The 16868-nt window shown below is 59.3% G+C and overlaps 1 protein-coding gene across 9 annotated transcripts in view; it reads right to left on the minus strand.

Moving 5' to 3' along the window:
- Window positions 1-16868, minus strand: part of Pitpnm2 (phosphatidylinositol transfer protein membrane associated 2) — a 126845-nt gene that overhangs the window by 4717 nt on the left and 105260 nt on the right. For 6 of the 9 annotated variants that reach the window (XM_076844262.2, XM_077109040.1, XM_076844340.2 and 3 more), the window contains 16 exons: window positions 16298-16525; window positions 12271-12576; window positions 11504-11599; window positions 9743-9847; window positions 9532-9602; window positions 7067-7314; window positions 6523-6712; window positions 6291-6410; window positions 5253-5482; window positions 4627-4805; window positions 3645-3815; window positions 3041-3190; window positions 1859-2023; window positions 1275-1427; window positions 351-499; window positions 22-138 (listed from right to left, as the gene is read on the minus strand). In XM_076844262.2, the coding sequence (XP_076700377.1) occupies window positions 22-138; window positions 351-499; window positions 1275-1427; window positions 1859-2023; window positions 3041-3190; window positions 3645-3815; window positions 4627-4805; window positions 5253-5482; window positions 6291-6410; window positions 6523-6712; window positions 7067-7314; window positions 9532-9602; window positions 9743-9847; window positions 11504-11599; window positions 12271-12576; window positions 16298-16525 (2678 nt within the window). Of the gene's footprint in view, window positions 1-21; window positions 139-350; window positions 500-1274; window positions 1428-1858; window positions 2024-3040; window positions 3191-3644; window positions 3816-4626; window positions 4806-5252; window positions 5483-5515; window positions 5959-6290; window positions 6411-6522; window positions 6713-7066; window positions 7315-9531; window positions 9603-9742; window positions 9848-11503; window positions 11600-12270; window positions 12577-16297; window positions 16526-16868 lie in introns of those variants that run through there. The other 3 variants (XM_076844542.2, XM_076844614.2, XM_076844695.2) reach the window with 3 other exon arrangements.

A 16868-nucleotide genomic window follows, 5' to 3' on the forward strand; every position in this document is an offset into this window, starting at 1 on the left:
ACTACAGCCATGTCCCCTCACCCGCAGCTTCACATGTGTCCTCTTGCGCTGCCACTTCTCTCTGGGCTGTGAGGGGGTGAACACCGACACCTCCTTGCCATCCAGCTCCAAGATGCTGGAGCTGTCGTGCCTCATGACCTGGGGACAGAGATGCCAGGGCAGGCTCAGGCCAGGGCTGCTGCTCCAGGAGTGAGAGGCCCAGCCACCCTGGAGGCCAGCCGTGTGCAAATGCACTCCACCCACTCCTAACTCATCCTGCACAGAGCTTCCTCCCTCCTGTTTGGAGCCTGGTGGGTCAGAGGGAGGGGCCCCAAGTGTCCAGCTCTCCTGGCTGGGCAACAGCCGGGTACCTGTCTGAGTAGGAAGGACACCACATCCGTTGACTCCCAGTAGCTAGCATGGAAGAGGTGGGGCAGGGCCACTGTGGGGAAGGCCGTGAGGGCGTCCGGGCAGTACAGGGCATAGTCGATCCGCTTCTGGCCCCACCATTTAGCAGCAACTGCAGGGAGGAGGGACCATGACTGGGTGGGGCCGAGACATGGGCAAGGACCCAGAGGGTCACCTGTCCCTTCAGGCCTATTCGGCCCAGACTCTTCCGGGTACAGGCAAAGCAGATCTCTTCCTAGGCTGGTGACAGGCAAGCAGCTGTGTGGGCAGAAGGCACCAGGCCCGCACCCAGGCAGCCAAGGGTTCAGCGGGTGACCCTGTGGCAGTGTCCCATGGAAGTACTGAAGGTTTCTGCAAGGGCCTGGGGAAGCAGGGGACAAGTCCAGGTCTGAAGGCAGTATCATTTGTCCCCAGGTGTGACAGATTCTGAGGAGTCCTTCCCTGAACCTTCAGGCAGGGGTTGCTGCCTTCCTCAGCCCCAGGGTAGTGGGGAGGCCTCAGGACTTCCAGAGGGCCAGTGGCATGCACCTCTGCTCTGCCACTTCGGGTTGGGCCACTGCCCTCCCTGGAGACAAGGTTGCATACAGGAGGAGCCAGAAGACATGCCTGTTTATGGGCCCTGGCTCCCCTGGGTTCTGCCCACAGCCTTGGTGACAGAGAACCCCAAGCAGCTCCTTTGGTCCTTACCTGGTCTCCTCCCAGCTCTTCAGGGTCCCCTGGGTCTCCAGCTGACCCTAACCACTGTCCCTCCTCCCTAGATGCCTGTGTCCTCCCAGCCCAAGCCTCCAGTCCCATTAGCCTCAGCGGGGGCATAGGTGGCAGGGCCTGGTGGTTAGGGGTGAGCATGCTTGGCAAGAGTGGCCCGGGTTAGAGTCTGTGGTGGGTACCTTCTCCGATGTCCACGCCAAGGAGGAAGGGGGCCCTGTCCAGGCTGGGGCTCGCCCGGGGGTAGGGCCCTGGGGTGGCAGGGGGTGGGGAGGGCAGGGCAAGCAGGGACAGGCGCCTGATGCTGGGGGTGTGGCTGAGCGCTGAGGGGGCCTCTGAGAAGTAAGAACAGGGCAGCGACTCAGCCACACTGCCGTAGCCAGCCCCAAGGATGCTGCGAGAACAGGGCCTGGGGCCAGGGGCACACCTCTCCCTGCAGACAGTCAGCATTGCCCAAAACACCCCCAGCCCTAGCCCAGAGAGCCCGTGCCCAGCTCGGGGTGTGCCACCTGCATCTGCTTCCAGTGCGGGGAGGCTTCTGGGAGGGGCGGGGCCGTGGAGCTTCTCTCCAGGACCCTCCCAGGAGGGTCCACTGGCTGGCCGCTGTGGGGGGCTTCCTGGATCCTGTGGCTATTCAGCAGCCCCATGTCCCCAGCACCTCCTCCCCAGTGTGGCACCTAAGGATGTCTCTGGACATGGCCAACTGTCCCCTGGAGCTTAGGCCCCTCGCTGTGATGGTGAGGAGGGCGCGGGTGGCTGCACTCACTCTGGGCGATGCTGGACGCTGTGTAGCTCTCGGCCAGGCCTGACACCTGGCTGGCGATGCTGATCTCGCTGGCTCTGCGGTAGCCGCGGCTGGTGGGGGCCGTGCCGGGCGACGAGGGGGCTGCATGCTCTTGGAAGACCACGTTGTGAGTCTGGAGTGCATCTGCTACAGGTGGATGGGGAGAGGGGCCCAGGTAAGCGAGGCCCAGCATGGCCCCTCGTCCCCCCAGCAGTGTTGGGGGCAGTGTGCTGGGTCCAGCGAGCTCCTGGGCTAGGGTGGGCTGGGATGTGGCTGTGCCAAGGGTAGCCAGCTCAGGACCACTGTAGAGGGCATGAGCTGGGGAAGGGGAGGAGGAAGGCTGGGGTAGGGAAGAATGGACAGATAGACACAGACACAGGGTGTGGAGGTGAGGTGAGGGGCTTTCCCCCTGTGGCCACTCCCTGCCCTACATGTGGCTCCTCAGCTGCTCTCTGGCAGTCCAGTAGCACGGGGTCCTTCTGGGCCTCTGGGTTTGACCCAACCTGCCTGACCCACAGGTCACAGCAGCAGAGGCAGCCCACCCTGTGCTGGAGGGGTGTGGCAACAGGGGCCCTATATATGCTGGGGACAGAGAGGAGGCAGCCCCTGCCTCTGGCATCCCTCACGCATGGGCCATGATGAATGGGGACAAAGTCAGGTGCTGAGGACTCCAGCCAGGCTCACCTAGGTTTGGGCTGAGGACAGGATAGGGCAGGAAGGACAGGGCTCAGCAGAGGAGCCAGGCTGCATGGGTTGTAGAGGGAAGCTGAGCATCTCCAGTGGGGAAGGAATGGGAACCAGAGACCACAACTCCTTGTTGGAACCAAATTTTTCTAGGTGTTGAGGGAGGACACAGCCTCACCCTACCTCTTATCTGCTCCCAAAAGCCACAAAAAGGAGGGCCAGCACCCTTGGACTGTCATTGGCAAGCTGGTGCAGCCTCTGTCTGTCTCTGGGCTGCTACAACTATTTTTGCTTTGGGTCCTCTCAGCCCAGTGTGCATAAAAAAGGCGCCAAGATTAACTCCCCACTGCCTTCCTGCTTGCCTGCCACCAAGGTCCCCTGAACTCTGAGTAGCCAAAGGGGGCGTGAGGGGGTATGGGGGCAGGGGGCAGGGGGCAGGGGGCAGGAGCCAAGCAGACGTCACCACAGTGGGGTACACACACTCGGCACAGCCCAGGTTCTGGCGGGGCCCATCTTGCCAGGTGAGCGCGGGAACGGGGATACTGGTTTCCAGGAAGCCGTCCCCATGGGGGAGAGGGGCCAGGGGGCCACCCTCCAGGACCAGCTCGGGGTTTCTCTGCACGGTCTCGACTGGAGGCAGATGGGAGAGAACAGAGGACAAGAACAGACACTTGCATGGGCTGTCCATACACACACCAACGTAGACTCCGGCTCCTTGAGGACCAGACACCACAAGATGCTGGGACACACGCTGGGGCTGGGGGACAGGCCGGGGGCTCTGTGGGGGGCCCCACCCACCAAGCGCCCCATCTCTGGGCTTACTGCCTGTCATGCGAGGGCCCAGCCTACCGGTCTCCCAACCCAACAAGGGTCCTCCTCCTGCCTGCTCCCAAGGGGTGAAGCCCTGACCAAGCCCTCTGAAAGGTGGAAGTCACCGGAGTCTCCCAGGAACTCCCAGGAAGGAGCAGCTCCTGCACCAGGTACCCTTCAGGAGGGGTGTCCTCCTGCTGGCCCTCTCGTACCTGGGCTGCCCCACCCTCCAGAACAGGGTGCTGACTGTCACCTTCCCGGGGGGACCTCTCACCCAGCAGCGTGGAGCAGCCGTCCCCCAGCGGGTAGCGCTGGTAGCGGGGGATGCTGCAGGGTGGCAGGGCATGGAAGCGGCGCTCCAGCAGGGGCTCCAGGCGGGAGGCCGAGGGGTCAGCAGGGTGGAAAAGGTTGTAGACTTGCTGGCAGGCTGGCCGCAGCTGGAAAACTGGGGCAGAGAAAGGAGACTGGGTGGCGGGTAGGGCCTGGGTCCCAGGTGGTCTCTGCCGCGCGTGCCTTTCAGTTTGGGATCTGGCTGGGTCACTTTCCCTCTGTGGACCAGGAATGTCTTGTGTGGGTGCTGGGATGGCACCTGGGCATCATATGCATGCTGGGCCAGTGCTGGACACAAAGGGCCCTGTAGCTCTCCGAGTTTTTTTCTTTTTCTTTTTTTTTTTCAGATGGGGGTTGGGGAGTTGGGTTGAACTCTGGGGCACTCCACCACTGAGCCATATTTTATATTTTATTTAGCAACAGGGTCTCACTGAGTGCTTAGCGCCTCACTGTTGTTGAGGCTGGTTTAGAACTCCCTATTCTCCTGCCTCAGCTTCCCAAGCCGCTAGGATTACAGGTGTGTGCCACCTCGAGAGCTCTCACAGAGTTTTTAATTGAAAAAGTTATAATGACCTACGAAGAACAAGTGTGTGAGTGTGAGAGGCTGTACAGTGACGAACTTCCAAACTCTAAGGGAGACTAGACACCTGGAGGCTAGTCTGTCCCCATGTGACCCTGGGCTGTGCCTCCCCCTCCTGGACCTCCACTGTCCCATGTCCTCTGCTCTGCACACCTTGGAAAGGGAATGGACCAGCAGGTGTTGAGGACAGGGCCAGTGACTGGGTTGGTGGAGCAGAAATAAGAGGCCAAGGTCCTTTGTAGATGGGGACAGGAAAAGCCCCAGGCCGTCACCATGGCCTGTGTCAGGGGTCCACTGAGACCTCTGCCCAACTCGTGCCCCTTGTCCTGCCCCACAAGGCTCTCACCATCCAGGGCAGGAATGACGGTTTTCCGTAAAGCCAGGACCAGCCCCAGGGGGCACCCGAAGAGGAAGAGATCTGCGATTTCAAAGTCAAACTTGCCCAGGGCGCCGGCGCCATCCAGCATGGTGGAGCTGCTCGAGCGGCGGGAGCCAGGCTCGTTCCTCAGCACACTGGCATGCAGGCTGTGGTGGGATGTGCCAGGTCACACCCAGTCCTTCTCAGGGCCACCCTACCTCAGCCTAGGAGGGACAGGCTGGGTCTGATGGCCCCTTCAGGGACTTGCCCTGTGCTGTCCTGAGGGTACAGCTGCCCAGCACCTGTGGGGACACTGTCAGTGGCCTCTCCAGGGAGCCTACCACCATTGGGATAGCCCTGATTGAGGCCACACTGCCCCTGGTTGGCTCTGCCCCTGCTCAGCCGTACCTCCCCAGGACAACCTGCTTCCTGTGGCTCAAGGTGGCCTGGGGCGTACACAGACCATGTACCCAATAAGCCAGAGGAGCCCCAACAGCGCACCTGGCAGAGCCCCCAGGACCTCAGAGACCCCAGTCCCTGCTTCCAGAGGGATTCTGCGATGCCCCCTCCCTCTTGCAGCCTCCTTCCTCACCTGGCCTGTCCCCCGAGCCCACCTGGACAGGAAGGCCTGGTGCTGCTGGATGGTGTCCAGCTCGTAGGTGGACGAGTCGCTCCTCTTGCGGGGCAGCTGCCTTCTGGAGTCCTCGGCACCAGTGCTGCGGGGGATGTCGGTGCTGCTTCGGCTTAGGTGCCGGCTGCTCTCCAGGCTGGAGCCACCGCCGCCACTGCCACTGGAGCCGTGGGCTGCATTCCCCGGGGTGCCCGGGGACAGCAGCTCAGCATCCTGGAATGGCCCCATGGAGGCTCACTGCCGGGTGGCCGCCTCCTAGAGCTGCCCCTCCCTCCTGCCGGCCGATGCCCAGCTCAGGCTTCCCACTGAAGCCAGCAGAGGGGACACCCTGGTCTCCTCCTTTCCCTCAGCCTGCGGCTCAAGCCTAGCAACCTTCATTCCTGGCCTATCTGGCCACCCGAGACCTAGGGGACCTCCCCCAGGCTGCTGGCCACTCTGCTGCAGGGGAACTTGTGTCTTCCCTTCCTGCTGGGAAGCAGAGAGGGTCCCTATCACACTGCCCGGCCCAGAGCCCACTCCATCCGTGCAGACCTGGCTTGTGGCCTATGAAGCCACATGCTCTCTTAGACCGGCCATGCTACAATTCTCCAGCTGCCACGTGCCTGCTCTGCCACCTCTGGGTACCAGGGCTTGCAGCTCTATGGATTCTGAGAAGTACTCCCCTGGCTTCTTCGGGGCCCAGGGTGAACCTGCAATTTGGGCACCTTCCCTAAGTTCTCAGCAAGAGACACTGGGCTTCCTCTGCTCCCCAGGCCTCTCTGTGCACTCGGGTCCTGCCTGTAGGCTCAGGGCCTTGGGTGATGTTTGTTGATGGACAGAAGAGACGCAGCTTGGCTGGGGGTCTGAGTGAGCTCACCTCAGAGTCTCTGCCGGGTACTCTGCTTGTGGGCCACCACATGGGGCCAGGTAGTGGCCAGGTGCCCTGAAGCAGGTAAGGGTAGCTGCTCTACATGACACACATTTCCGTGGAGGTCTGGGGCCAAGGGAGGGGTATCCCACCACCATGGCCCTGCTCTGGTACCTGCACGCTGACCACACTGCCGCGGCGGCTGCTGCTCTGACTCTCAGACACTGGCTGGTTGCTGTGGCACAAGGCATCAAATGCCAGGATGCCCCCAACACAGTCCCCAATCAGGCAGACCTGTAGGCAGGAGAGGCCCAGGCCCATGTTTCCACCCTGCTGGCTGGGAAAGAAGACCCCTTCCTCCAACCAACCCTGCAGGGTCCTCCTTCTCCACCCTTCCACCACTTACCTGCCCACTGAAGGTCACGCCCTCTTGGGACTTGATGAAGTCCCCGTAGGCCAGGTTGGCCCTCTGAATCACTGTGGCAACTGCCTCCTGGTACTGAGGTGAGGAAGTGGCCAGCAGAGGCAGGGCGGCCAGGGGGATGTGGTCCTGACTGCTGGACAGGTAGCCCTCATCGTGGCTGTAGGGACTGAGGCTGAGGGAGGGGGGCTGGGTCAGGAGGGGCAGCAGGGTAGACAGAGCTACCTGGCCCCAAGTGCTCATGGACAGTCCTAGGTCCAGCCCGGGACCACTGCCAGGGCCCAGGGCTGCCAACTGGATCTGCATTCGACATTACAGAATTGGAAACTGACTCAGCTCTGGACCCAGCTCCTGGACTCCAAACTGAGGCTGCATACACAGGCTCTCCCCCTCCGGGCAGAGGAGCTCAAACGCAGCTCGGGCCATCTGGACTGGGGGGCCACTGATGCTCAGGGCAGGTGGGAGACAGCATTCTTCTGTGATGCCCTCCCTTTGGGCAGAGCGGGTACAGTGGGCAGATAGCACTCACTTGGAGACGAGGGCGAAGGCGTCAGCGCAGACAGGGGGGCAGGGCACCAGGCGGATGGCAAGGTGGCCCAGGGCGCTGGGGTAGTGCACACGCATGACGGTGTCAAACACGTTGGCGATGGTGTTGGCATCTCCCTGCTTAGAGCTGGGGTCCCCGGTGCCCGTGTCCAGGATGGTGCCTCCGTGCAGCACCAGCAGCAGCACGTGGATCTTGGAGGGCGGTGCAGCCAGTGGCTGGCTGACTTCGTCCTGCACAGGCGAGGAAGGGGGTCAACTCCTTGCCAGGCCCCTGTCACACTGTAGGGAGGCCCAAATGCTCCTTCTGAGGGCTCCAATTTTGGTTACTCAGCTATGGAGCCTGGGGTTTGGCAGCTTCCTCCTGTCCCTCAGACCTCTGCAAGGACCACAGCCCGGAGCAGGGAGGCCTGACCACGGGCAGAGAGGACTCGGGTGTGGGGGGTCAGCTTTCTCCTTTGAAAGCTCCATATCTCTGGGGGGCCTAGGCAGTGGCTTCTGCTTGGTCTCCTGGCATAGGGAAGAGGCAGAAGCTCAGCCAGGCCTGGCCTCTGGGGCCTGCTGCTCCTATGGGTGTCCAGGCAAGGGTCTGTCTTGGCTGGAGCAGACAGGGCCACCACTGGTTCAGAGTCATAGGGGTTATTAGGAGTGGCCAGGGTCAGGGCAGTGATACGACCACTCTGTCTACAGTGCCAAGCTCTCCCTGGACCTCCTCTGGTCCTTAGGTCTCCAGGTCCTGCTATTCCTGGAATCTAAGACCAAGGTCCCCAAGAGCAGAGATAACCTGGCAGAGGCAGGGCTCCAGAACATTCAGCAGAAAGGACAATACAGGTTTGTGGCCCTGATTACGAAGGTCATGATCCCACCTTCCTGCTGGCCAGGACTGCTGTGAGGTCAGAGTGGACCCTAGATCACATAGGTATGTGTAGACTGCCTGTCCTCTAGAGACAAGGTGGTGGGCCCAGGAGAGGCCTGGGGACTGGGCCACCATCCTGTGGTCCACTGCCCAAAGCCTCTGCCAAAGCCCAGCGCAGGCTGTGGGCCACAGGCTGTGGCCCTGTCCCCAGGCGCCCCCCTGCTCCTTCCTAAGCTTCTTTGTGAGTGGCCAGGAGATGCAAGTGAGGGACCACTGGGCTGTCCTTGCTGTGTGTGCCATGTCGTCCTCAGGGGTGTGGGCAGGGGACAGAAAAAGGTGCTGAAGCCAGGTGTGGACCATGGGGTTGTGTGAACACAGGGGGACATCTGGACAGCTCCATCCATGTCACTTAAGAAGGGGTTCTCCAACACAGTAGGAGAAGGCATAAGACACGTCCAAGGCAGGGGAGTTTTGTCCAGCAATGCTTGGTCCCCCAGGCAGTGCAGGTGACTGAGGGCCGAGTCTTATTTGTGCCCAGCACTGGGGACTACTCAGGGACCCCTGCAGGCTCCAGAAACACACCCATCCTCACGTTCAGCTTGACATAGGAACTACGCCTGCCTGAGCCCCAGTGGTGACAGAGCCCCCGGGAACTGTGGGGACAGCTCTGGAGAGCCGGGTCATGCCCCACCCCTGGTCAGTGTCTCCGTAAAGCCGCCTGCTTCCATCAGGAAAGGCTGCCGTGTGGGGGCTTTTGCAAGCATGGGGGTCTGACTGGGGACGGCAGCACCCAGGATCAGTGCTGGGTTCCACTGCACATCCAAAGGCAGGTCCCAAGCCCCAGGCCCCTTCCGCTCTCCCCTGGGGGGCAGTCAGAGCTGTGTGCACTGCAGGTGGGGCAGGGCCTGTTGGCTTGATCCACCTTAGGCAGCAAAGGAAATCTGTCTCCCTGCCCACTGCCCCTGCTGCAAAACCCACTGTCCTCAGACCTGAGAGCAGAGAACCCCAGGAGAGGGGGAGGGGCCGATCCACCTTAGGTAGCTTGGGTCCTGGGCAGTGTGGTGACTGCATCCTGGGACTCCAGCCCCCAGTGCAAACAGCTCTGACGGCCCGCAGGTGGAGGGGGGCGTGAGCTCCAGCAAAGAACCCCCAAAGCGGACACAGGTTCCACAAAGAGCTTTATTGGACACACTGAGTGCTGCCTGACCCCTGCAGGCCGCCTGGAGCTGCGGCCACATCACTGTTGCCTGGGGGGCTTTTGCTTCCTCCCCTTCTGTCTTTTGCTCTTCAGACAGGCTGGGCACAAGGCGAGGATCTTATTTTTGATCTGGAATTTACAAGTTTCTCGTTGTAATTTCCAGCAGGTGCAACTTGCTCAAAGTCTTCTTGGGGGGCTGTCTGCTGTCCCTGGCTCTCAGGGGCCTCAGAGAAAGGGCGGGCGGGCACTTCCCTAGTAGGGCGGCAAGGGAAGGAGCATCCAGGGCCAGCACAGGGGTGAGGTGCAGTGCGGAGCTCCACCTCCTGTGCCCCTGGATTGTCCCTCTGAGTCCTGCCCCTTCCCAGGTAGCCTTAGGTGGCAGCTCCCAGGCACCCACCTCAATGATGTTCAGCTGCTCCACGCTGGAGGCCACCCTGAACTCTGGGCTGCTCTGGCCGTACAGACTCTCTGCAACACAGAAGCCTCGGTGAGCAGGGCGCAGCTGGCCCCGCGGAGGCTGTAACCGCCACAAGGGGAACTGGAGCCCTGGGTCCCCCCAACCCCCAGCCCCTGGGTGCCTAGCACTGTGCCAGAGCTGGGTGGGTTACCCTGTGTGTCCTCTGGCTCTGGGCTCTCAATGGTGTCCATGAGGTCGTTGGAGCTCCACTTGGTGATGTCCTTGGGGAACATCTCCTCCGAGTCAGACAGGTCCTCTGTGGAGGGGGGTATTCATCAGGGATGGGACACACTGGGAGCCTCCAGCTCCCCGGCCTTCGCCCGGTGCATCTTGTTCCTGCTCGCTCCCTTCCCCATCAGGACAGCCAGGCAGCCGACACTACCTGACCTTTTTGTTTTTTCAGTCATACCACATAAAATTCACCGTGTAAACCATTTTAAGTGGTATTTAGTGTCTTTGCAAAGCTGAGTGGCCAGCGCCCTTCATCATCCTTGGACAGAAACCCCAGCCAAGAGTGGCCAGCCTCCCCGGCCTCCCTGGGCAGCCACTGGCCAGCAGTCCTTTCTCTCTGCGCTTGCCTATTCTGGTCACTCAGCAGCACCACGCCACGCGACGTGGTCTTTTGTGGCGAGCCTCTCTCACGCAGTGTCGTGCTCTCGAGGTCCCTCCTGCTGGAGGCTGTCAGCGTGTTCTTCCTTTTCATGGCTGAGCCATACCCCATGTATCCTTCACCAGCTGACGTCTTTAACGTCCACAGCGGCAGCTCAGGGAGCAGCTGGCGAGGAGTGCTGCTGTGTCCACTTGTAGCCGCCCCTGCCTTCCTCCCCTCTCCTGCGGGGACTAACCCAGAGCCACCATGAGCTCCGTCCCTGGTGCTCCTCTCTGCTTTCCTGGGATTTCTGTTGGGGCCCAGCAGCTGTCTGGGTTTGGGCTCCTGCTGGCCCCCTCCTCTGGCCTTGAATGGCTCCTGGGCCAGTTTCCCCAGGACTCTTTTGCTGTCTTCTCTTCTATACCATTTTCTACACTAGCTGTGTATTTTCCTCTTGTCAGGGACAAAGAGCCAGCCTGGGATGAGTGGGACACCAAAGACACCCCTTCCCCACCTCAGAAGCCTGCCTGGGTCGTCTGGACCAGAGTAAACCCAGAACCTTCTCTTGCCTGGACCCTATTCCCCACATCCTTGCCCCTCAGGGCTGATGGGCAATTAACTGAAATGCCACACTTAGCTGGCTCCCCTGCTCCTCCCAGTCGTGGTGGTGGCACAAGCGGGCTCTCGCTGCCCCTGCCCTGTGCAAGCCTGTGGACACATCCCTGTCTCTGGGCCCTGTCATGCCAGGTACCCTGCAGAGGGCCATCTCCCTGCATTGCCCGCTGGTCCCTCTGGCTTCACTGAGGGGGACAGCAAAGGCACTAAGCAAGGAGGCACCGAGCAAGGAGGCCCTGCTCATGTCTTCCGGCACAGGCTGCTTCTGGTGTTTATGTCAGGATCAGGGGAAACGAGCAGTTCTTCTATTTCTGCTTATTGCATTTTCTAAAGTGTCTACTTTAGGTGCATATTTAATTTACATTAATGACATTAATCTAGTCAGGAATAAACAAGGTTAAGTACAAGATTAAGTAACTACAAAAATTTATAACACTGTAAGTTATACTTCTTATGGAAATAAATTCACAAATGGAAAGATGTCTCCGTGCGACGTGCATGTCCTTTTGGGGTGGTCTTGAGAGAGCAGCCCACTCCAGTCAGGCCCACAGGCACATCTCAACTTCTGGGTAGGTTAGCCTGAGACTGGCGCTCAAGGGAACGTGCCCCTAGGTGAGGCCAAGTCACCCTCCAGGCCCTGTGCCCACCCTCACACACCCCTCCCTGCCTCTCCCAGGAAGGCCAAGGGCTGCAGAGCCACCCACTTACCATGGGCATCAAAGAACTCGTCATCTGAGCTCTCGTCAGAGTCCCTGGCAATACTCTGCATCCTCCACTCCGAGATGCTGTGGCGGGAAGGGCTGGCTGCAAGGCAAAAATCCCAGACTGACTGTCTGGCCTGCAGCAGAAGGGCCAGTGGCTCTGCGAAGCAGGCAACAGCAGGGAGGTGGAAACCTGAGGCTTAGGCGGACATGGGCAGAGCCGTTCTAGGGAGGTCCAGGGAGAACATGGGGCGGGAGGAAATGGGGTCTGAGTTCAGGACCTGAGCTCTGGTAGACTTGGGTCTGACCCTGAAGAGATTTCTTAAGCTGAGCTGCAGCAGCCTCACAAATGGGGTGTGATGCTGCAGGGCAGTGGGGGGTGGCGGGGGGGGCTCACTACTCAGGTCCGGGGAGCGGGGGCTTGCGAAGGGAAGCTCCACTTCACCCTCCTCCTAGGCCTTGTAGGACCCCCTGGGAGGCGAAGCCTCCTGCAGGTGTCAGGGAGCCGCTAGTCCTGCTCCTCAGGTGGGTCCTTCTCACCCTGGGCCATACACATGCTCAGGTGGGGCCTGCTGGGGTGGGGGACCTGGCCTCACTGCAGCTAGGCCTGGCTTGGTGCCAGTCAGAGAAGGCTGTCCCCAGCAGGCTTAGCTTCACAATGTCCATGAGAAAGAGGCCATTTTCAGAGCTGGAAGGCCCAGCAACCCAGCAATGGCACAAGCTGCCTGGGGGGCAGGGCAGACAGGGACATGGCCAGGCGGCGCTGGGGCTCACCTCCCCGCTTGGATGACCGTGACGATTTAGAGGACGTGGACCACTGCTTCTTCAGGCCACGCCCCACCAGGGGCTCCCCGTGGCTGCTGCTGGGCTCAGGGGGCACCCCGGATGCCTGGTCCTGGGTGTCCTGGTCCTTGGCGAGCTCGGTAGCCCCCTCGTCCTCACTGAACTGGGCCATCTTGCGGGACAGCATGAGCTGCGCCTCCCTCTCCAGCTCCCGGATGTTCTCCATGCTCAGCCCGTACCACTCATCCTGCCAGCACCAGGCCTGCCTGTGGGCCCGCACCATGACCCGCCGCAGGCCTGCGTAGGTGCAGGGGAATTGTCAGTCTGAGACTGAACCAGGAGCCCCAGGCAGCTGCCCTGGAGCTGCAGGTCAGACTTGAGTCACTGCTTGCCTGTGCCCCATCTTTTCTATCTGGAAAATGAGGGGACTGGCTCCCAGATGGCCTCACAAACTCACAGTGATTCTACACTCAGAGGGTAGGGGCATCCTAGGTAAGGTGTCTGGTCAGAAGCCAGATTTTAATTTGAGGGGAAGTCCTTGCCCTTTGGGAAGTAGAGTAGGACTTCCTAAGTCTCCTTTCTCAGTGCCCAGTCTACTTTTCCTGTCCAATTTCAAGTTCAAGTTCAAAATGGGATTGAAACCAGGGTTGCTTTACCACTGAGCTACATCCTCAGTGCTTTTTATTTTTTATTTTGAGGCAGGGTGTCACTAAGTTGCTGAGGCTGGCCTCCATCTTTCAATCCTCCTGTCTCAGTCTCCAAGTAACTGGAATTACAGGTGTGCACCACCATGTCTGGCTTAAAAAATGCTTTCAAAAGACTATATTTTACATGTGAGATAGATTAGAATATATTATGCAAATAAAATAAGATACAATCATATGGCTTTTAAGGAGAAAGACAAGCCAGGAGCAAGGGGCCCTCTGGGGTGACAGGATATGGGGAACTCAGTGCACAGCTGTGAATATTGTCCTGAAACTGACCTGGCTGTCCTCACACAGGTAAGCTGCATGACACACAAAACCATGCCTCTGTGAAGCTGCTTAAAAGAAACACTAAAAAGAAACCAAACACTCACCACCCAGCAAAGGTATAGACGGTCCCAGTGACACCTCCCCTCCCGTGTTCCCTCCCTGTAAGAGTCTGCCCTAGATTTTACATCTGCCACTGTTTGGTTTCTCGTTTGGCAGGTGTGTTTTTCTGCACGTGTTGGGCTGTTGGGCTGTGGTTGAAATTTACATGTACGAGTCACGCTGTGTGAACTCTTCTGCCACTTACTTCTCTGGGTGAGTTTCACCTGCATCCACGCTCTGGGGCACTGGGCTTTCGTCTGCATGGCATTTATGTGTTGGAAACACCACATTTTATTATTCCTTTTCCTGCCGGTGGCTTTTGGCTCATTTGCATCATTTTTCTGTCTCGCAGCTCTGAGCATTCTGGAACATGTTTCTCCTGGCTCCCAGGGCATGCACCTTCTGCTCTCCTGGAGAGTGCAGAGGGGCCCTCCAAGAGGCCTCAGGATGACAGGGCTTCCTCTGCACTCCCCTCCCCAGTCCTGCCTCCTGGCCTGCCACCTGTGGGGTGTGTCCACCCACCTTCACTATGCCATGGTACCCTCTTGGCCCCGGATGTCTGTATCCCCAACCCAGCCGTGGGGTGGCTTCACCATGCTGATGAGCCTGTCTCCTTTTCTGTGACTGTCTGCTGGGCTGCTCCAACCCATATGGGGAATGGCCTCAGCCTGGGGTGGCTGGAAGGGCTTAGCACCAGGGGGGAAGACTAAGGCTATGCGGGACAACATGAGGCTATGCTAAGCCCAGCTCACATGGGTTCACCAGTTCTCCCTGGGAGGACACTAATGTTCGTAGCAGCAGACATGATTGTGCCGTTCCCCCTCCCTGGTTCTGTACCCCATGATCTTGTCCTGGAGCAGCCCTGTGTAACTGGCACCACTACACCCACTTCTCAGACAAGGAAAGCAAGTCTCAGGGAAGAGCTGCGGAGTCGCCATGTGACAGAGCTGGGACTGGGTGTCAGAACTGTCCCCTCCCCTCCAGTCCCATTCTCCTTTCTGGGGGGAGAGCTGACATTTTGGGGCTGGAGATCCCTGTAGTTTGGCCAGGCTCTCAGGCTATGTGGGGCAGGGAGGGCCGAGGGGCACACTGGCTTCTGGGCCAGGGTCCCAGCCTGGGCTCTGCCAGGACCTGTAGTGGGCTGACCCTGGAGAAGCCTGACATGAATGGATCCCTGGGATGGAGAAAGGGAAAGGCCAGGCAGGCCATGCAATGTGGAAGACCCACCCACCACTCATGCTCCTGTGAGCTGAGAACTGTTAACTTCCATTGCAGGAAGTGGGGACCATAGCCACGACGGGTATGGCCCAGCTGGGCTGGGGATACAGACACTCAGGCTGTCTCCAGGACACTATCCTTTCTGCTTAGAACTGGGGACATGTGTCCTGGCTTGTGAGTCCTGGGTAAAGAAGGAGGTGACTTGGGATGATCTGAGCTCCCATGTGGTTAGACAGCCGGACTGCAGGGATGTGTCCCCTTCAGTGGGGTGGGATGTCTTCCTTCTCCTGCTACCTGCCCTGGTCCCTGCTGATGGACACATAGTAGCTCCCTGAAAAGGAGCAGCCATGGGGGTGGAGCTGGTGACACTGCCGTGTCAACGGGGCATCTCTGCCTCTCTGAGCAGAAGCCAGCCTTCTTGGGCCCCAGGGCTCTGCCACAGCGCCGACCTCTAAGGTCAGGCAGCACTGCTGTGGGCACCCTCCACTGTAGCTGGGGGATGCCTGCTTTGGTTTGGCCATGTTGGATCCACAGGTGACAATGCCTGCCCTCGTGGTCATCAAGCATCAATGTGACAGGTGTGAGGCATGTTATCAGAGTGCGGCTCTGTCCCATCTAGATAAGCCACCCTTGCTAATGGCATCACACGGTGTCTGCCTGGGGTAAACGGAGGGCTATGAGCCCTGGGTCAGGACCAGATGGGAACTGACATACAGAGACCAGGTGGGCAGGTGCTGAGGGCTCAGACGTGGTGAGGGCCTTGGCTAGCACCTGCTGGGTGGGGAGCCCAGGCATCTGTGGGGACACCTGCTCTGGGAAGGCTGGGTGGGTGTGAAGGACAGTATAATGTCTGAGCCATTCTGCCACCCAGAACTTCCCACCCTGTCAGGAGGCGCAGAGCTGTGGGCTGGCCTGGGTCGGCAGCCTCTCAGGTACAGTCAACAGGCCCGGGAGCAGCAGGGAGGTTGCCCTCAGTGAGTGCTCCCTAGAGTCAAGTGTAGGCTACACGTCATCATTCACAAATGGGGGCAGGAACAACAGGACAGAGCCCGGGGCACATGCAGCAGAAACTGTGCATAGCATTCAGGGAAGGCCAAGATAAGCTGGAGGTGCCAAGCACTGTGGTGCGTGCCTGTAAGTCTTGTGACCTGGGAGGCTGAGGCAGGAGGATTGTAAATTCAAGGTCATTGCAACTTAACCAGACCCTGACTGAAAATAAAAAGGCCTGGGAATGAGGCTCAGTGGCAGAGCACCCTTGGGTTCAATCCACAGTACCAAAAAAATAAAAATAAAATAAGAAGGGGCTGGGGCTGTGGCTCAGTGGTAGAGCATTTGCCTAGTATGTGGGAGGCACTGGGTTTGATTCTCAGCACCACATACAAATGAATAAAATAAAGATCCATCAACCACTAAAAAAATATTAAAAATAAATAAATAAATAAAATAAGAAGACACAAATGGTATGATTCTTCGTCATGTACAACCAGAGATATGAAAAACTGTGCCCTCTATGTGTCATATGAATTGAAATGCCTTCTGCTGTCATACATACCAAATTAGAGTAAACTTAAAAAAATAAATAATGAAAGGTAAGATAAGCTGGGGGTGGGGGTGGGAGGTGACAGGGCCTTGGCTTCACCTTTCAGGACTAAAGTAGAAGCGGGCCGAGGAGAGGGAGGCAGGGAGGAGCGGGGCTGCGGTCCGCGTGCCTGGGGCTGGGTGCTCACCGGTGTCGTGGATGAACCTCTCGATCTTGGACTGCATGCCCCAGTAGCGGAACTCCACCTTGCAGAGCTTGTAGGCACACATGAGGGGCAGCAGCTGCTTCTTGTACTCCTCGATCCAGTTGTCGGACAGTGGCCCGCGGTGGGTCTTGGTCGACTGGAACAGCTTGGGGTCCTCTTCAGCCTTGTACTCGTTGGGCGGCACAGGGTCCTTGACGATGTCAATGAAGTCTGGGGGACACTGTGAGTGGTCACACCTGCCTGGCCTGCACCCCACCCTTGCCAGACCCTCCATGCCCATATCCTCGGAGAGCCCCAGACCTCGCATGTGGAAGGGACATGGGGGAGCAAGCATGGCGCCCTGGGCAGCTCCCCGACTGCCAGGTTCGTGCCTTTCAAGTCATGTCGACAAGCCCCACAGTCAGCGTGCCCACCACCTGGCAAAGCAGGTAACAGAGGAGTCCCTGGAGGGTCTTTCCATGGGACAGAGAGAAGGCTGGGGACGCTTCCCAGGAAAGGTGATGTCCTGGCAGCAGTGGTGTGGACTGAGGTGGGGACTTGGGAACTGCTCAGG

Source organism: Callospermophilus lateralis, chromosome 1, assembly GCF_048772815.1.
Source record: "Callospermophilus lateralis isolate mCalLat2 chromosome 1, mCalLat2.hap1, whole genome shotgun sequence".
NCBI classification, from domain to species: domain Eukaryota; kingdom Metazoa; phylum Chordata; class Mammalia; order Rodentia; family Sciuridae; genus Callospermophilus; species Callospermophilus lateralis.